Here is a 21,763-nt window from a genome sequence, read left to right as displayed (position 1 = left end):
CACCGGAAGCTCAGAGCGATCGATATAGGAAGTTATACTTTGTGAATGGTGATTCAAGTCTCCCAGACCTCCACTGACCCAGCGATAGGAGAAGACACCTGTTGGAAGACATTTAACGGCTCCGGAACTTCCATACAGAAATCGATCGTTGCATATAGCTCTCCATCAACGCATAGAGGTAATTGTTAGCGGTCTGCGAACTCTCTCTCAATGGAAATAGGCATAGCTGTTAGAGATTAGCCCTATTGTAAATAATATACTTTGTAATCACATTTTAACCGCATTTAGTTGCATCTAATTGGGAAATTTTTATTTAATAAAGGATAAGCTTTATTAAATATTAGTTTAAAGTTTATTATTACTATTAAAGGAATAAAATTGTCTATAATTTTATCATTAAATTATTTATATCCGGTGACCCCGAGATTGAGCTTTACCAGCTCGTGCAGTGTAACTGGTCATTAGGTGCAGTGTAACCGACGACTCAGTGCATAGCTTTTTAATCTTAAAGAGGAGGTTTCTGAAGTATCAAAATAAATTTATTATAAAATAAAATATATCATTATATATACAGCCATTGCTATAAAAATTAGTGCACCATGAAGGAATTAGTCTGAATGTATCTAGCCATATGTATCCCATGTCTCTTAGAGATAAAAGTTCATTAAATCTTTATTTTTGTTATCTGTTAAAAATCTGTCACCCTGTCTATTATTTCGGAAACCAGACACCTATCGACATACTTGCAACCTCCCCACTCGAAACAGCCCTCCTAGCCATCCGGTGACCCCGAGATTGAGCTTTACCAGCTCGTGCAGTGTAACCGGTCATTAGGGATCACCCCAGTGGCCCCCTGCTTATCTCAGTAGTCTGCGGATCAGTGGTGGTCCACGGACCAATGTAATCATTTTTCTAAAATGTAATTACATGCTGTCTAGCCAAAGGAAAGAATATACTGTATTTAAAGCTAGATTAACACTGTCATATGAACCACTATGAACAAACGCTAACAAAGAGAAATGCCATTAGCACCCCATTATGAAACACTAATTTGCCATTGAATTATAAACCAACCCTTAGCTTCTGCTCTGGAAACTAATTTCAAATCCGGACTGAAATGTCAGTAACTTTTAAGAGATGGTTTCTGTCCCTCGGCAAATGGCCAATTCCATTGTGGTCATTAAAAAGTTCTTAGTACTCAAAAGACAGAAAGAGTGCTAAAAACATTAGAAATTATTTGTGAAAGATCTTTTTTTCTATTATTTTATGTAAGAAATATATCAAACTTGATATTATTTTTATTTTAGATTATTAAAATAAAAAAATACTTCAAAGTAAGCAGGAATTGGATGACGTCCGACATTATCATCAAATCCTTTAGTAAGAGCCATTTGAATGTGTTGCCAGAGAAATGAATGAAAACTGTGATCGCTTGTACTTTCTTCCGACAGAAATGACAGTTTTCCACTTCCGTTTCCTACTGCATTGACGTTCTGCATGCTTCCACGACGACTCAGTGCATAGCTTTTTAATCTTAAAGAGGAGGTTTCTGAAGTATCAAAATAAATTTATTATAAAATAAAATATATCATTATATATACAGCCATTGCTATAAAAATTAGTGCACCATGAAGGAATTAGTTGTATCACTGCAAAACTTGACATGCAGATAAGTCTCAAGCAAATATAGAAATGATTAGAGTTATTGCGCGATGGCTCGTTGCTTAATGTCAGCAGAGGCCATTAAAGTGCATCTGCCTTGGCCTATAAAAAAAGCACACAAAGGCATCTTGTCTGCAGTTTGTCTGTTGCAGAGGGATACTGTATCACTAGAGATGCCTTTACAATTAAAAACCATATGAACAGCTAACTGAGTTTGAGAGAGGAAGAATCATTGGCTTGAGAGAAGCTGGATGGTCATCTTGCCGAATAGCGCGCCACCTAGGCCATTCTGACAACACTTTGAAGAGGTGTTAAGACCAATGGACTAAAGAGAGTGTGCACATGCTGTGCCCAGGCTCAGGATGTCCTCAGCAGACCACTAGCCTGAGAGGACCACTAGTCCTCTAACAAGTGCACACACATCCAATTGTATTGTCTGTCATCTGAACACAGGTGACAGACAACAATACAAGCCCCCATGTCTGTGCATATCATTTCTAGGTGCCTGGGTGAGGAACATTTGGTATTGCAGCAGCCATTACGTGTACTGCCATTGACCATCACCCACCATCACCTCTGTTTGGAGTGGTGTCACTCTTGATGGGATTGAACTGCAACAGAATAGAACTGGGTCACCCAAAGCAACAAATTCAGATTCAGTTTGGGCACTGACGACAGCCATGTTTGTGTCTGAAGGCCCTGCGGTGAATGCCTCAAAGCAGTACACCCACCCACAGTTGGTTTGATGGTCTGGGGTGCCATCATGCATGACAGCTAAGTCACCTCTAACTAGTAATCCAAGAGACCATGACAGGCCCAGTGGTATGTTAGTGACATCCTGCAGCAACATGTGTTGCCTCTCAAGAGCAGGACAATAATTAACCACACATAGCAAATGTATCAAAGGACTGCCTTTACCACATTGCCACACTTCCTTGGCCTGTGCGGTCCTCCAATTTGTCACTGATCAAACATGTATGGGATCGTCTACGATGCCAAGCTGGACAGCCTAGGAGTCTGGCCAAACTAGAGAACCTTGAAGCAACTGTGGACTGAGACACTGCAGGACACCATACAGCACCCGTATGCCTCCATGCCCGTATTATGTCATGTATTCACATTAGAGGTGGCCCAACAGGGTACTAGAACTTCCTTTCATTTGTAGTTTTTCTTGTAATAAATGATCCTATTGCTTTCATTTTGTAATCGCTTACTTATATCACATTACACTCACATATACAATTTCATTTGATTCCGACAACACCTTCTTGGTGCGCTAATTTTTATGGCGAAGACAGTATTTATTAAGTAAAATTTATAAAAAACTTACCAGATTCTTTAGAAATTGAACAAAAATCTCTCAGCTGCGATATAAAGAATCCAACGGGATCTTCTATAACCGGTTTCGATGTGGAAACGTAAACAAATTCTTGATTGGCAGGCACGGCAAATAAGGAATTGCCGCTAACATTAATATAAAAAAATTCAAATTTTATCTTACTAAATATATTTATTCTATTTAATACTTAAATTATTAATACAGTAGAATTCATTTATTGTAACTACGTATAAAGGGATGCACCGCACAGCAACAAAATGGCTACTTGGCAATATTTTTATTAAAGTGGCAATAAAACCCTAGTCTGTTTATTTCAATTTCACGCTTAATTGCATCGTAATAAATATGATTGTAAAATTAATAGAAATAACATAAAAATACTATATAAAGAAAATAATATAATTACATGTCAAGTTAAAGAACACTTCGGTATACTAAAACATGTAAATAATATAAATTTAAATAGTGAATTGTCATTACATGCGTGCTGGGATAGTTTTGTATGATATAAAAGCACCAACGTAAAATGAGCATTGTTATCCACGGACGAGGCTAAAGAAAGGCGGCGAAATGCATACGGATAAGAAAAAGTAAAATAAAGTCTTTTTTATTGTTAACTGTTTGTGAAATCTGGAATTTTCCTAAAGAAATTTTAATTAATTTCCTTTCCCTTATATAACGGGTTATCAGAAAAATTCTTTAGCGGGGACGACTTGAAACCCTCTTTGAATAACTATCGACATTCTATCGTTCCCAAGCAGCATGCAGCTTGATTTGCACGATAATTTATAGTTAACATCCAAATTTCGTCATCTGTTTTGGATCCTGGGAACACCTATAACCTTTATCGTCTATAACAATCAATCACATGACCGATTTTCCCATCACAAAGCTATAAAAGATGCTTCCTTCTCCCCTCGGGAAGTTGATCATCGTCCATGAACAAGTCACGCTTCGGATTAATTTTTTCAATTTTACCTTTGTGCCTAACTGCCGATTTGCCTGGACATTCTCTGGATATTAAAAGTATATACGGACCATCAAAGAGGTATGGAACCATCTCGTGAGAACTCTCTCTCGGCCCCCATCGTGCATTAGTAAATTAGTATTCTTAAATAGGGATGAGATATTCAATTCCCTCGATGCTAAGTTTTTGTAATGTCTATTTAGTTAACCAATAAATTGTTATTTCATTGTTAAATGGTGTCGTCATTTACTCGGATACCACCTGTGCCGAATCGACAAACCCCTCTCTCTCCTTCCACTTGACTGGACAAAACAATCCCGTCCCCCTGGGACGATTAACGTAAACACGCCATCTTGACAAGTGAGCAGGTCGACGACCTGTTGCCGAAAAGGGAGATGCGACTTCCTTGTACCTCCCCGGCGGTTCACATGTTTAATGTTGTAATTCGTTACCTCGGAATCGGTGCCGATCGAGTGTTTTAGCTCGGAGACCATATTCTATATTCCATCGTTTAAATTTTTTAGAAATATATTATTTTTATTCATTTTAACTAAATAACCGATCCCATTAAGTAATTTATTATTAAATTTTAATTTTTTAAAATTCAATTTTATGCAAGCAATGAATGATCATCATAGATGGCCCCCCCAAAACAATATTATTGACTTACTAGAGCTTTGACTCAATTCTTAGTTTGTGTTTGGACAGAAAACGAACTGTGTGCCTAATTTGGTTTCCAGAATTGAGCATTCTTTTCTCGTCTCATTTTAGTCTTATCCCACTTAATGTTATCACTTAATTATTGTTATCGTTACGGGGCAAGCAGGTTATACTGTACACACAAATAATTATACCTACCTGATATTAGTAATAACTCTACTCTTCCTCAAAATACGATAGATTTGGTCTTCTAATGCATGTTCTAACTTCTTTATAGGAGAAATTTTCTGAAATAATTTTCATCAAATAGTTATAAATACAAAAATCTAAATGATTATTTTACGCTATTAAAAATTAAATGAATGAAATTCGTGTAATGAAATATTTTGAATATATTCGTTATACAGTAGTCTTGATTATGCGAGATAACTTAAATCGCTTAAACGCGGAGTACCGGTACCTTGGATAATCGAAATCGCGGATAACACTGGAAAGTTATTAAATAAACTAGACTTGTATGCATTAATGTGTGTGATATATTCTAATTATAGATTAGATCTCTTTAGTCTCTTTCAAATGTTACACATTGCATGCCTAAGATTCCAAAATTAATTCTACTTTACTACAGTCTCTCATCTTTATTGACAAAGCTCTCTTCCACAGTTTACCTCAGTTAAATGAGTATCAGATAATTAAGACTATGTGCCAGCTTATTTTGGTTTATAAGAGCACTATACTGATGTCAATGTTAAATTAAAATAAACTGATACAGCAACTACTCAGTGACATCTTTAAAACAATGAATTTTTTGGTAGTTTGTAGAATATATTACCGATTTTAATCCGTCTACAAGAGCATGCTCTTATACGTGCGGAAATACAATAAGCTTAACCGTAGCTTAACAGTGATTATGTGGTTATTATACAATAGTTAAGCTTATTTATCTTGAAATTTTGCTCCCAATTGTTTTTCTTATAATTCAAGATTTATAGAACACCTACAGTTTATGGACCAGATTAAGATACTAAAATTAACCAGAATAGACGTTGCGGGATGGTTTTTGCATCATTTACAGCAACTCAAAAAGTTTTACTCTGTTGGGGGCAATGTTTAGTGTACACTATTTCAAGACAAAGTTTTCAGGCTATTTTTTTTCTGGTAAAATGGCAAAAGCTGACAATAGCCAGATAACTGATGGCTGGAAACTTACAAATACCTTGGAATTGTTTGTTATTCTTTAGTTGGAAGAAATGCAAACTGATGTACTTTTCCAGCAAGACACGTCATCACCACACATGCAAATTCTTACACAAGTTTCTGGTTGATGTATAGGTCTCCTCACTCACTACATCTCATGTCTGGTTTTCTTTTTTTATAGGAATATGTAAAAGACAGAGTCTATGCAAAGAAATGTAAAAACATGAGATATTGGAAGCAGTGGCTTCAATTTTCCAAGATATGCTGTGAAACACTTGGCAAAAAAGCAATTACAGACGGAATATCTTAAGTATGGCAAGTCCTCGCTTAACATTATCAACGAGTTTCTGGAAACTGTAACGTCAAGTAAAACATCCTTTGTTGTGTACCCAAGTTATCTCTCATTCTTGCTGTAAAAGCATCTCATTGCTTTCTCACCTTATTTTTGGTGTGTTTGGTTATATATATAACCCCTACCTATTTACCATGGCATTCAATAAGTGTGTGGAAACAAGAAAGCCTTCTTAGGCTTCATTGCTTCCACACGCTTATTGGATGCCGTGGTAAATAGGCTAGTGTGGTTTCGACAATTGAGATGAAAAAGTGACTTATTGTCAAGCTTGAAAGTGACACACGTATGATGGATCTGCGGCTACATTTAAGGTGCCGAAGTAAACAGTGTGCGACCATTAAATGCAATTACCTTTTAATTATACAGTACTTACATATTTTATTTATTGTTTTTGTGTTTCATTTATTATTTAGATTGTTTAATTGTGTTATTTTTACTTTAAATTATGCATATTTCCTGTTTAAGTTTATCGAAATGATATTTTTAGGGTCTGGAAATGAATTAATTCACTTTCTGTTATTTCTAATGAAATAATTTTTCAGACTTTAAATGACGTCCTCCTGGAATGAATTAAATTGAAAGTAAAAGGCACTGCTATTTGTGTCTAGGTGTGTGTTAAAATAATTTGTTACTATATAAATAAATAATTTTTTTTTTAGATAACGTATTTAATAAAAATTATTTAAATACATACCTTAGACTTGACATTACCAAACACATCATTCGATTTCACTTCCTTCTGACTATCAAGAGGGCATGACTGAAAGAGAAATAGTACTCTCGGAGAGCAAGGTCTGGCTGCTTGAATCCAATCGTTAGATATATTGAACCCTCGTAGTTGTTCCGTTAATATAGGTATTGCTTTCTGCCTAAAGAAAATAAAAAATATCAAAAATTTAGTATTGTTTTTTTATTTGGAACAAGTGGATTATATTATATTTGATCGACGGTCGAGACAGTCGAGATGTTGGCCTATCTCTCCAAGGATCTCGTATCATCTTTATTACTAGTTACAAATGTCATTAGAAAAGGTTTTAATTATTATAATTGCAAGTTTTAATTATAGATTGTTAATAAAATAGGAAATATTTATCATTTAATTACTAAACTATAAAAAAACGGTATTTTGTCTTCCCATTCTCCACACACATAAACCTCTCGAACCCGACATTATTTATCCAAGCCAAATGATTGCCGATAAGAGATGGCACCTAATGCTTACCTCTAGTAACAAATTACTTAAAATTTAATTATCAATAGTAGTCGAAAAATAGTCCGACGCATTATGGCAATCGTTTGGCTTGGATTCCCATTCTCCATGTGCATACGAGAATGGAGAGGAGATGGAGTCTTCACAAGTAGAATAGCGTTGGATCTTTTAATCTATGTGAAGCATCCTTTGTTTAATAAGTACCTGCAATTTCCACTGTTATCGAAATACCAAGACCGTTACTACATTTCGTACCTATGGAATGTGAAAGATTTTATAACAGATTTTGCGCACGATACTTTTCTCTATTATACAAACATTTCAATTATACATTTTTCACACTTATAAGTCAAATTTTTTTTGATACCCTTAAGTACTTTTTTCTCACTTAATTATTTATTAACTTTGAAATGTAAATTTAAAGCAATTACTAAAAAATGTGGAAAAGAAAATAATACATTTGCTTAAGGTTAGTTCGCACCAACGGCAAATGCAAAAAGTCAAGGGAATAATAAGTAATGATACTGTTTCCGACAAATTTTCCCATTCGGAAAATCTGTGGGTGCTGACAGTTGAAATCTTTGCAGTGTAAACCAATGTCAAAAAGCAAATAAAATTCACTCCTGTTTTTCATACATTTCCAGTACTTGCTGTCAGTTTTAGCTAACCCGGGGTTGGCAACTTTTCGGCAGTGTTGTGCCGAAACCTAAGTTATAGTGTTAAGCTGAGTGTCGACATGATTTTACCAAGTCTATTGTACAGTACATGTTATCAAAATTATTCCAGTTATAATGGATTTCAAAAATGTATAATTTTGAAGTTGAGTTATATGTTCTTACATGTGAAGTGCTTGCATAACATGCAGATGTCGACACAAAAAATGCAAAGGCATTAGCTGTAATAGAAATATACAAACGAGAGGTTCATTTTTTATGTACCGCAACCTTCACTGAAATACGACTTTCATTTAAATGTGTAATCAATAATTAAAATGTAATTTTTACTACATTTCTATTCTATCAGAGTGCCACCGAAAATCATCCGCCTGCGCACATGCCATAGGTTGCCGACCCAAGCTAACCTATAGAATGACTCTTCATTATTTTGTACGACTGGTGTTTTGACCAAAGGAGACAACTGATGTCACATACTGGTACAGTATGTGTGACAAGTCCATTGAAAAAACAAACAAAATTTGACCATTTTTTAAAAGTGTATGACTTAATTTTAGACTGAGTTTAGTTTTCCTTTTATATGTTGTTCAAATGTATTTTACAGTACATAATTACATGTAATAAACATAAAAATTCGGTTGTACATTTTCATTGACATCTAACAGCAATCCACAGTATGCCATTGTCTGTTTTTGTTTGCAAATAAACATTTTTGTATATAAAAATTTTTGTGCTATCGATTTTTCAAAATGTTGAGTATAATCAAGCAAAAAATGTGCATTAAATTCGGTTTTGCAGTGGAATTACTGTTACAAAAAATGTTGGAAATGCAAAAAGCCTTTGTGCAATATTCTATCAAAAACAAGAGTTTTCGATTAGTACAATATGTTCGAGGAAGGCAGAAAATGTGTCGAATATAACCACACTCTGGTAGACCATCCACTTCAACTGATGTTGCTTGAATCAGAGATATGGCGCTTAATGATCGTCATTTAACAATTAAGGACATTATTGAACACATTGCAGTATCATTTGGACCTTGTCAAGCAATTTTAAAAGATCATTTCAGCTTGCAGCATGTTGCTTCTTAATTGTCATGAAAACAGAATTTTTTCCAAAAACAACATGTTCAAGTGGTTAGAAAATGTTTTCTCAAGTCGAATTGTTCTTAAAACACATTATTACAGGTAATGAAACATGGATATATGCTTTTGACACTGAAACAGCTAAACAATCGAGTGAATGACACTCAAAAGGTGAAGCAATACCAAAAAGACCACTTCAAAGTCAGTCAAAAATCAAGGTCATGTTAACTGTTTTCTTCAATTGCCATGATGTTTTGTATCACAAAATTCCTTCCAACTGCCTAAATTGTCAATATTTGAACATTTTGCATTGTTTGCATGAAGCAATTCATAGAAAATGACCCAATTTGTGGTGAGAAAACTCAAATTTTGCACCACAATAATGCACCTGCTCACAATGCGCTTGTTACTCATCAATTTTTGGCCAAAAGTTCAATAAAAACAGTTTCTCAAGCTCGGATTCACGTGATATGGCACCCTTTTTCCCATTTCCTCAACTAAAATAATGCTTCGTAGTGGCCGTTTTGAGTCAAGTACCATAATAGTACTTTCGTGGTCACCATAAAACAAAATTTGTTGCAAGTCCAAAAGGAATTTCGGCGAAATGACTTTTAAGTACGTTTTGAGGATTGGAAAAAACATTGGCATAAATGCATTGCAGTGGGAGCGGTGCTTTGAAGGAAACAAAATAAATTTTACCGAATAAATTCAAATCTTGCATTTTTATTGAACCATTCCTGATACTATTTGAACAGAGGGGTATGTTTTTCTCCGTTATATGATATTTATCTCAAGATATATGATATTTTTCAGATATTTACCTCAAAAAACATATAAACAGGGTTCAACATATAAACTGTACTGTATTTCTTCAATTCTAAGACCATTGTGAGTTTAAAATTAAATTTTAAGAATTTCCACACATATACAATAACTTTTCTTTTAGTGCACCATTGTAATATCGTCCTAAAGACATTTTAAACATCAAAAACGAGTTTAAATTAAATGCTTATAACCAATAAAGCTCATCTAAACTGAAGTGTTGGTTAAGTAGTATTGCCAAAAAGCATCTATTATTAGTGCAGAATGTACCATGTGATCTACTTGCTGTGGCTGCTGACTGTTATTTTATGTTGTGTACATAAGATGCATCTCTTCTTTGGATAATTAAAACTATAAATAAGGATGTCAGAATTAAAGATAGACAATAAACCATTAAAAGGGTGTCCAAAAAGTTACTATGCAGTGGAAAAGGTTTGAGTAATGTTTTATGTATAATATTGCAGTTTCTCCTACAGAAAATGCTGGAAATGAGTCCAAAAATCCAGAGGAGTGAGGTCTAGAGCCTTAACAAGTCGGATTCCACAGGAGATCCTGCAATCAATGAAAAAGTCTTCCTAAAACTGGAATATCTGTGAGTGAGAAGTAATACCATTTACTGCAAAGAAGAAACATGGAATGTGACTTACAGGTCTCATAAGTAATGTCATATGTATAACTTTAATGTCATTATAAATTTCTCACTGCACAGTAACTTTTCATACACCTATATCAACTTCTTTCTTCCTTTTTTAATTAATTATTGAAATCAATATAATGAAATTAACTCTTTAATTCATTACCTTAGGGCTGTCCATAAATTACGTCTGCATTTTTCTTGAAATTTTCACTCTCCTTTCTTGTCCCAGTTTGTCTAAGTTTCTGTAACCCCCTCCCCTCTTTGGACATCCAACAAAACTCGATCTCCATTAAAACCTTTATCATTTTATGAATGATAGATACCATAAGTAGAAACAAAACTTTATACAAGAAATTCTGAATATAATAAAATGCATTTAATAACGAAATTAATGAAATAAACAGATGTCCACTGATGCTCTCCCATTGTCTTTGTCCGACTTGTTGTAACCCCCTCCCCCTTCCCGTATGGACGTCGTTTATAGACAGCCCCTTATCTAGAAAGAAATGAACTTCGAAGTCTACCAAGTCTCCATGGAAAATCAGAGAAAGGGTAGAAATGCCATATGAAGTACAGGAGTCACCATTTATTAACGAATAAAATGTTTTTCAGAATGAAGCAGTCTGAGAAAACATTTCATCCATTAATAAATGTAGACTTCTATACTTTATACAGTACATCTTCACTTTCTTTGACATGATACCATATGATATAAGATTTTGAAGTGGAAACGTATTAAACAAACAAATTACCTTATGACGTCGAGAGTCCTGAACAGATATATATAATTAACGTCAAATGTCGCTGTTGGATGGCTAATCTAAAAATACAAATTACTTACATTACGATTTAACAATCAAAAATAATGCTCATTTTACTTATAGAAGCAAAAAACTATTTTAAATTAAATTAAATTTAATATATTTTCAAAAATAAATTATTTTTTTAAACTCTGTCTGCCTCGTGGGAACTAAAGGTTCTTTTTCTCAGCAAGTCCATTATGGGTTTGAACAAACCCACAATAAGGGCATCCAGGTGGTGTAGGATAGAACCTGACATTTTCTTCTTTCTGTATCTGGAATGAACTGACATGGAACTGGAAGGAGAAAAGATTGAGGGATGTGAACATTATGATTATCTTGGAATACAAATTCATCAAGATAGCATCATAATTAATACAAGAATAACACAAGGTAAGGGAGCAGTTAAAAGATTAAATGGAATATAGTGGAGTGAAGAAATAACTAGATCAAGAAAAAAAAGAATATATAATGCTATTGTTAAAAGCATTCTATTATACGGGGTGGAGGCATGGAGAATGACTGGGGAAGAGAAGAGAAAAGTGACAATGGTTGAAATGGATGCATTGAAAAGATCATGCAGAATTTCGAAAAGAGAAAGAATAACTAATGAGAGGATAAACAGAATTAAACGAGATGGTTTTGGAAGAAATACAGAGGAAACAACTTATTTGTTTGGACATGTAAAACGAATGAGTGATGAGAGACTTCCAAATATGTCAATGAAATACATTCCACAAAAAAAGAAAGAGAGGAAGACCCAGGTGAACTTGGTACGACGAAGTGAAGACGTGCATGTAGTGAAAATGGGAAAAGAGAGGATTGGCGAATGGCTAGAGAGAGATGGAGAGGGTTCGTGGAGATCGAAAGGCAACATCAAATACCATAAACCAAATATAGATAGATAGAAAAAACAATTAAAACAGAAAATTTGAAATGATCATATTTTACAGAATATAAGATGCAACTGTTGTTAAAAACAAATGCTCAAAATCACCCTGCATCTTATATGTGAAGCTGCAATCTCCCAAAAGCTAATAAATTTCCCAAATTGTCTTCAATAGTCTACAGGTAACGCTTTACCTAATCCAACTTTTGAATAAGAATGCTGTTATTTAATTAAACATATGATTTAATTCAATGAGGAAGATTCTGACAGATGCCACCACTGCCATGTAGAACCTCCCTCATAAAATTAAAGAGCATAAGTTGTCATTGAATAAATGTGTCAGCAACATCACTATGTCAGCATTTGCTAACCGACCTAATGTGGTAATCATTTAGAACAGTGCTGCAATTAAACACTTCGTGCTGGAATGGAAGTGCATCTTATATGCTGTGAAATACGTAATTATGATGATTGTGAAGAGTAAGTTTTTAATTTCAGTACAATGGAAAACGTGGTTAATGTTTTATAAATTGAAATGTAATTGAGGCAGTAAAGTTTCTCCCTCTCTATAGACCTTTGATGTAAGTCAGAACCTCAGAAATTTTTATGATTTGTTAGTGATATGTTGGGCTCTATACCTCCCTATCATCCAGCAGTTTCCTCCATTGCAGGCCGGCAAAACATGTAATGAATACAAAGAGGCCTTCTAGTACCCATCAGGCAGAGAATAATAATAATATATATGTATATATTAAAAATTTCAAAAATATGATAAATCTCATTTTACAGTGCCTGAAGGATAATATGTAGTGCACTGTTTTTAATTTTTATACATTTAATGTTAATGAAATATCTTTATATATATAGATAACTAATTTAATTAATTACTGCAAATAAATCAAATTATAGTTAAAATAATATTTTAGATAAAACTCACTAATATTATGTGCGAAATGCTGAACATTAAAAGAAGAGCTTTGGCAAATTTGCATTGTAAATCGCACCACAACTCCAAGAAACTCTAAAAAATAATATTAAATATTAAAGATTCTGCCATAAATAATCAAATGAAAGAACATTTTCGTGCAATCTTACCTTTTCTAAAAGGTCCGATTCTAGACTTTTACACATCTGCGTTAAATAACTCGCATCGAAGATACCCGTTAGATGCAAAAATATTACTTGACTTTCTGGATCGTAATATCCTCTGATATCACAATGCTGAATGAAAAATAAAAGCAGGTATCAAGATTGTGTTAATTTTTCTTATTACGATATACGTCAGTATAAAAATAATTTAATAATAAAATAATTCTATGATTTCATACCATAGCTTGAATGATATAAAACTAGAAAAAGCAAGACAGGATAATGAATAAACGAGCACTTTTCCACCAGAAAATTTCAGCAAAATCTGTGAAAGAAGTAAAGAAATGCTAATTCCTGAGTGAAAGGCATAAAAGAAAGATGGGCACTTTTGAATTTCTTCTCATAATTTCCACATTATATAAAGATTGTTAGAAATCTCAATGCAACCAAGTGGAAAAATATCATACAGATGGCAACTCAAAAGATATAAATACAAATGAGCCATCAGAAACAAAATATCTAACATTTATAGTCACAAAGCACTTTACAATAAATCTACAAAAAAAATTAATGGAATGGTTTCTAAATTATTTCCAATTTGCACATTGTCTTAAGGATCTCTTTGACAATGTCTGTGACTGTTAAATGCGAAAGAAGTTTTTTGCAAATAAACCTTTCAAAACTAACGATGAGCCAAGAGATCGAACAGTTTAGCAATTACGTCGACCAAAAGTGAGAAAGCGAAAACTAAACAGTGATGACCTGTGATTAAAATTTGCTCGACTAAAAGCTAAATATACCTCATTTACCATTCATTTAACTGATGCATGTTTTTACCTAGCATAAAGCTTTTATAAAAACACCTAGCAATAAGCTGCATAATTTTCCTGGCAAAAAATATTTATGTCTAAAAAACACTAAGACATATTAAGCTATGTTCACATTGGTATATGAACCACTATGAAGTAAATAAAAACTGCCAGTTCATCCCTTTTTATCAGTAGTCAAAAATATCTCAACTTCTGCCAAACTTTGGCTTGTTCAACAAATCAACTTTCGTGTCTAAAGTTTGTTTATCCAATCATCAAACAGCAGGGAAAGTTTATATATGTTACCGGCAAAACCCGATTTTATGCCAAACTAGTTTGGTGTAAAATCGGGTTTTGCCGGTAACATATATAATCTTTTAAAAAATTCAGATTGCTAAGATACAGTATTTAATAGTCACAACAGAAAGTTTACATTAGTCGTAAAAGTAAGACGAGAGCAAATGCGCATTAAGCCGATACCTATCAATACTATAAAATATTTATATTTCATAACATGCATAATGTAATTATGATTATATTACACACACTAGACATTAATATAATAATACTTAATATACTTACGGTATCAGTATTTATTTTCGGCATGTCACACATATTACTCTGCAAAAAAATGAAAAATTGTTTATTAATATTTTAAATATTAATACAAAGAAAATCTATAATGCATTTAATGTTAGAAGTTCTGTCTCGCACTGCCTTTAACAGTCCAATCCTGTGCATACATAATTACATATATATATATTATTACTTATATAAAGAATTAATATAAATTGGGGCACAGCTATGGGGAGTGGATTCTACTTATAAATTTATGTAAACATTCTGCAATGTGTATACCCTGAGCCTATAAAGCAATCACCGAAAGCATAACAGGTACCATCTCACCATTAACACATTGTTTTTCTAATATACTTCATTGTAGATGAATTACAAAGTAAGTAAAAAAACAAAAAAACAGATTACTGTGGAAGAATCTCCTATACTTCATGCAAAAACATACAAAGCTTGTCAAATGACAAAATTTTTTTTATCCTATCACTTCATTTGTTTTACTTATTAAATAATGAGTTAATAACTGTAATTGCTAGTCACTGTATTGTCGAGGCAATAGATCCCAGTAATTCCACGAACCCTACAGTGATGATAGAAGGAGCATGGCCACCCATGCCAGTAAGGTCTACGGAGAGAAATAAAGAAAAGAGTGATCAACAACAGCATCTAATCCAGAGTGTGCAACTGTTTAATAGCGTCTGTTCCTCATTTTATGGGCAGCTGATTTAAAATCACTTGGCTTTAGGTACACAAGCATACTTGCTTCTGTTGAGGAAAAAATTTGTTGTGGTATATTTTCAGCTTAATACTGGCTTGGACATAGCCCAGGTCCACAAAGTTTATGTTCTTGGGTTAGGCAGAGACTCACATTTGAAAAATCTGCCACCAGTGAAGAATGCAGCACCGGCCAAGGCTTCTGCATCACAAACACATTCAAAACCTCAATTGCATGCAATGGAAAGAACATACTAACCTAGCCAAAGTGCTTCAATGCAATCCAACTACTGTCTACCAAGGCTTGAAAATTGTACAGTGGATGAAATACACTCAAAATACAAACAAATTCGTCATCTGTACCTTCTATACCATCACAAAACTAGAAACAGACATAACAGCTTCAAGACAGATACTACATGACAATTTCTCACGAAAATACCCACTGTTCCTGGAGTAGAGGATTATAGAACAGAAAAGAACAATTATACACAACAACCTTATTCCCCAAACAACACTCAAATGTATCAAACAAGTCGTAGAACAGATGTCTCGACACAGAAATGCTAGTCATAGAACTAGAACTAAACAAAAAAAACCCTAAGCCTTTTGTAGAATAGAACAGAAAAAAAAAAACCCAACCTTATTAGAAACACTCAAAAGGAGGAAACACGTAAACGATTGACACAGAAATGCTAGTCATAGAACAGAACTAAACAAAAAAAACCCTAAGCCTTTTGTAGAAAGGCTTACTCATAAAGGAGGAGAACAAAACCTTACAAGATATGGCAAGTCTTTGCCAAAAATACTTTGAGAGATTTTCTACAGAATACAAGAAACTAACAATTACACAAAGCTACCCAAACAACACTCAAATGTATCAAACAAGTCGTAGAACAGATGTCTCGACACAGAAATGCTAGTCATAGAACTAGAACTAAACAAAAAAAACCCTAAGCCTTTTGTAGAAAGGCTTACTCATAAAGGAGGAGAACAAAACCTTACAAGATATGGCAAGTCTTTGCCAAAAATACTTTGAGAGATTTTCTACAGAATACAAGAAACTTACAATTACACAAAGCTAAAACTCTTGCAAGCAAAAACAATATGCTATTAAACACCTACAAAACACTAAGCTGGATCTAAAGAGATAACACATTATTTATGGTCTCACAAACTTGGGGCAGTGCAAGGCCGTATAGAGAAGTCACACAGCTTACCTCTCATTTTTTGATGAGTCTATGCACTTCCTCTTTGAGTATTTTAACTGGCCAAAAATCATTTTATACTAATTTTGAAACACTCTACAGCTCTGTAATTTAAACTATGTCTCTGTCTTTCATAGGCCCTAGAGAAGAGAAGTCAGGACGTGGTGACTATGCCATAAAATAGCCCATTAATGATTATCTACACCAGGGTTTCGCATCAGGGTCAGTGTTATAATATGTTTAACCCCTAAAATATTATAACAATATTAAACTTAATATTGTTATAATAATTTGCAAAGAGTTATTGTAAATTACAGTAGGAATGTTTAGAGTTACAGAGCAATATAAAATGTAAAAGTTCCATCAAAGATAGAGAGCTCTTAATAAATACACATACTGTCAACCCTTAATATAACAAACTAATAAAAAAAATTGATGACTTGATAATGTTGATTGCCTGCTATAAGATGTCCAGCTATAAAACAAACTTTATATGAAATATAAGAGATATAGCCTATACTATGATATATACAAGAGAAACAAATATCCCATTTCCAAGCAGAAATGTAAGAAATAACTGCTGAAATAATGCTTAGTGACACTGCATATTAGCAGTCACAGTCCAACACATTCAAATATTAATCTGTTGTTTCCAAAATCTACTACATTGGGATCTGTAAAACCAAGAAGGACTTTTTTTCCTAACTCTTCACCCATGGGCATTAAGAGGACCTATTCAGCAAGTCCATTGTGTGTTTGGACAGGCCAGCAGAGAGGAACTCTTTTGATGAGGGATGAGGCCTGATATATCCCCAAAAATTTCCTGGGGCTTTTTTGACCCATCTGGATTCAATCCAGAGTTTCCCATAGTGGTCGGATGTCATCTTAACTGCTTGGCTATCTGGCCAAACTAAGGGCTAACGGTATGTATGTTATGAATATATGTAACTATATTCATGTATTATTATTGTAAAATTCAAAATACCTTAAAAATGCTTCTTCCTATAACTTCATCTATAAGTCCAGTTTTGCAGCAGTTAGCATGAAGGGAACTTCTTCCGACTACGGACACAACACAAACTTTATTCTTGGCAGTTACGTTCAGTATTTCACTGGATAAAAAATTTTTTGTTAAATAATCTATAATATAATTTTTTTTAAATTACAAATATTACAATGATATGATTATGGACATACAAATGATTATATTTTACATAAACAATATTTACAAAGTAAATAATTAACAGTTATTATGATAAAGTGAAACGAGAACATGTAAAATCTATAGAAAGTTGAACGGTCGATATTGAACCTCGAGTCAACGAGGCATTTTTGGGGGTCGATCGAAAACTGATTAAAAATTCCAATGGGTATTTGTACGACAGTTCAGAATGTTGTATCAGTAAATTTGCACATTGTAATTAGATCATTTCTATGAAAATAACATGTAGATTAATAGCCTACTGACTCACCAAACTTATTACATGATGTTGGCAGAGTATATCCTACATGGCATATATATATCAGTGCCTTGTGCTATGCCAGACCAAAGTCAAGGCATAACTTCAGAAAAGAAATGTTTTATTTATGTGCTGTTTGTGTATCCATTTACTATTATCATTATTAATTGTATTAGTGAAAAAAGAAGAGGGAATTGATAAAATCTCAAAGATTCCTTGAAGATGTCGTCAGTCAAAAAGGTTTGAAGACCTCTGCTCTGCAACAACGGAGTTCGGAACACTGAAGGGACGTAGCTATGAAAGAAAAGTACAACAGTGGATAAAATATTTTTAAAATTTAGTTTGTCCTATAAAAGACTTAAATAAATTTATAACTATTTGAAAAATGTATTATATAACCAACAACTTTCTGTTTATATTTTAATTAGTTTACTTCTTTTTATGAAAGGTCTGTCTTTATTATTTTGGAGAAGACACCACAATATATTTTAAAAATAAATAAAATTTAATAAAAATTCTAATTTATTTAATTAATTAAAAAAAATATTGTTCTTATATATTTATAGAGATGATTGTTAATGTTTCATACCTCAACAGTGACATTGTACACGTGCCATGATATTATGAAAGTATATTTTAAAAATGAGAAGAAATCAATCTGTATAAAGATTTATTACATTCATAATAAACTAATAGTGAGGTTAGGCAGTTATTATAGTACACAGTTATTTATAATTTAAAATACAGCATCTTCCAAAAAGAATGCTACCATTTTAAATTATTGTAATTATTTTCCAAGAACATTGGAAATCTATCAAAGTCTGACATTTGGCCATTACAATTTCTCAATGCATGCACCTGACTGATACTGAAATTCTTCCTACACTCATCACATATCCATTGTCCCTCCTCCTACAACATCTACAATTCTACAGTTCCTGCAGATTACCGACGTTGCACGACGACGAGCGATTCCGACTTTGCAAGCTGCAGAATGCAAAATGTATTTTCCAAATAGAGTCGACACTCATTTACGGTGTTCTCTAAAGATAGTAGATGACGAGATGTTCGAATACAGGTGCGAGACAAAACTTGGACGATTACCATCGATTGGTATATGAGAGATCTTTTTAGGGTAACTGGCCCCTATTCAGGCATTACAGGGTTTCTAGTAGCCCACTTGACTGTTCGTGGAGTACTTTTATTTTTATTATTTTTCTTTGTTTTATATGGAGTATGCAGCTCATATAAAGGATATGACTCCAAATGAAAGTTATATTGGACGCACGTGTGGCTGTATGGAAAGGCCATACGCATGCGGGGAAATAATGCCTTCTGGGAGGCCTTTTAAAGGAAACTGTCCCTATTCTGGTATTACAGACGTGGAGGAAACCCGAAAATCTCCACACAGTCAGCCTGTCTGAGAGAAGCATGAACCCACGACCGAACTCCCAGCATCCAGGGAATAGAACTGCTTGGCCACCGGTGGGCTTATAGAGTACTTGCTGTTATAGTTTAAATTATATTATATAAATTATAATTATAACATTATATATCGCTCACACCTCAGTGCTCAGGTGGGGGCAAGCCCCAGACCGGGCACCGAGGTGCTAGCAACAGTGAGCACCAAGGCGCAGTCTACATGCTTTTTAACACATTAACACAAGTTTTTAACGTGTGTTAAAAACTGACCTTCGCGCCATGGGGACTATCTAAGTGCAATTTTACTATAAAAGCTAAAAATTTTATTAAGCTTCCAAACATTAATAAATTTTTTAATTAAATTTAAACATCTGGACAGATATTTAACCTTTACACTAAAAGAAACAATTTTATTTAAATAATCTTACTTTAATTCATCGTCAAAGACGGAAGGTAAATTAAATTTGATACATTTCGGATCGATGGGAGGAGCCATTTTGAAAAATTCTACCACCAAAGTGTTGCCATATTCATAAAAATCCGAATTAAATATATTTTAAATAAATAAATTATTATCTTAAATTTTAAAAATAAATTAATAAAGTGTATCTAAAAATTTATTTTATTTAAATATTTTAAGATGGAATGTAGATGTATACATTTTTTAGTATAGTGGTCTTGTGGATTTTGTTTTTGATTCTCCGTAGTCAAAATCGATCTATTTTTTCATATTCTTTATAGGTTTTGCCAAACCTATAATGAGGTTGCCGATGAGGTTCGTGAAGAATTTCTGGGATTTTTCGAACCCCCGAATTCGATTCCGGGTCCCCAGGTCGGAAGGTCGACGTCTTAATTATCTCGGCCGTCCGGCCGTCCTGGTGTGCTTTTTGTGTCGTTCGATGGAAATGTTTAAGATAGAGTGGCTGCCGCCTGTGAATTCATTCGCTTCCTGGTTACAAAAAATGTGAAACTGACAGAGACTCATTGCCAGAACTGTGAAGTTTATAATCCGAATGCCATTGACGGCCGGATGACCGAGCGGTCAAGGTGGCAGCCTACCGCTCTGGGGGACCCGGGATCGAATCCGAACGGGCCGAATAATCCCCAGGAATTTTTCGGGGAGTGGTCCGTTCGGATATGTCGGGTCCCGTCCCTCACCATTCGGTCGCCCCATTGTGGGCCTGGGCGAACCCATTGTAGCTGTACGCTATACATTTTTCGCTTGTGCCAGTAAATATAGGTGGCGTATGAGTCGACCAAAATGGCTGCCACAAAGGGTATAGCGTGCTTGACAATGTACGAGAGTTACCTGTGTGTTGTCTTTTTAATAACTTTTCTCTCTGTAGTCAAAACGTTTTATTCGCATTTGTATCCGACATTAATCCTAGTTGATTTCGTGGTTGTTTAAGTCACTGTGATTACACTTTGTGACATTTTAGAATATGTGGCTGATCGAAAAAGATGTCTTACAGAAGGAGAGGAAATACCAAAACTGATAACTTCATATCTATCCAGCTCTTTCTCAGCAAACAATTCACTTCAGTTTCCCACAGCTAATTTTGCTGAGCTTAAAATTATTTTATACAAATGTTTTCACTCTATCTGATATAGGCCATCGTCAGGTTTAATATTATAAATGTTCCAAAATGGAACGTACCATTTTCGAATATTTTACATATTTAAAATTCAATAAAATAATTTAACTTTAAAATAAATTGAAAGAAGTGTGTATATTAAATAAATAAATAAACAAATAAAACATAGAAAACAAAGCTAAGTAGAAAGAAATGATTTAAGGGTTTTTAAGTGTCATTCTTTTTTCTATTATATATTTCCACGCTGTTGGAAGCGCATTAGCATCCATAGCATTTAGGCAACGGTTTTTTATTTTACTTTTATAAATTTCCACCTTTTCCATCTCCAACGCAATGGATGGAGAGTGCACCGTTTAAATGACTAGCCTCTTCCCATTTTACACTTGCTCCTTCAGTCTGTGCTATAATTGATAATATTGTGCTGCTGTGTCGTTTGTCAACGTTGTATCAAATGCTCTTTTTCTTATAAAAATCGAGAATGATCTATAAAAGAGCACCTAATATCTGTAGCTTGCTACGGAACGATAAAGACAGCGTAAAAAAGGAAGGTAAAGCTGCGGTATATAAAATTCCATTTGAAAATCAACAGTTAGGAATCG

General features: G+C 33.9%; 2 protein-coding genes across 3 annotated transcripts in view; both read right to left on the bottom strand.

Moving 5' to 3' along the window:
• LOC136986012 (nonsense-mediated mRNA decay factor SMG8) overlaps nt 1-20,095 on the bottom strand; it is a 37,680-nt gene extending 17,585 nt beyond the window's left edge. For both annotated transcript variants that reach the window (XM_067283465.1, XM_067283469.1), the window contains exons 1-10: nt 19,998-20,095; nt 17,673-17,799; nt 14,775-14,813; nt 13,390-13,515; nt 13,232-13,315; nt 11,358-11,425; nt 6,872-7,046; nt 4,827-4,915; nt 2,993-3,126; nt 1,329-1,549 (exon numbers count right to left, since the gene is read on the bottom strand). In XM_067283465.1, coding sequence (XP_067139566.1) covers nt 1,329-1,549; nt 2,993-3,126; nt 4,827-4,915; nt 6,872-7,046; nt 11,358-11,425; nt 13,232-13,315; nt 13,390-13,515; nt 14,775-14,813; nt 17,673-17,799; nt 19,998-20,065 — 1,131 coding nt within the window. In that variant the 5' untranslated portion in view covers nt 20,066-20,095. The remainder of the gene's footprint in view (nt 1-1,328; nt 1,550-2,992; nt 3,127-4,826; nt 4,916-6,871; nt 7,047-11,357; nt 11,426-13,231; nt 13,316-13,389; nt 13,516-14,774; nt 14,814-17,672; nt 17,800-19,997) is intronic.
• LOC136986341 (meiotic recombination protein REC8 homolog) overlaps nt 1-21,763 on the bottom strand; it is a 220,354-nt gene that overhangs the window by 76,743 nt on the left and 121,848 nt on the right. The window lies entirely within an intron of this gene.

This window comes from Centruroides vittatus, unplaced genomic scaffold (genome assembly GCF_030686945.1).
Source record: "Centruroides vittatus isolate TY-2023 unplaced genomic scaffold, ASM3068694v2 contig_1213, whole genome shotgun sequence".
NCBI classification, from domain to species: Eukaryota; Metazoa; Arthropoda; class Arachnida; order Scorpiones; family Buthidae; genus Centruroides; species Centruroides vittatus.
The sequence above is the reverse complement of the archived record's forward strand: the minus strand, read 5'-3'. Positions and strand labels throughout refer to the sequence as shown.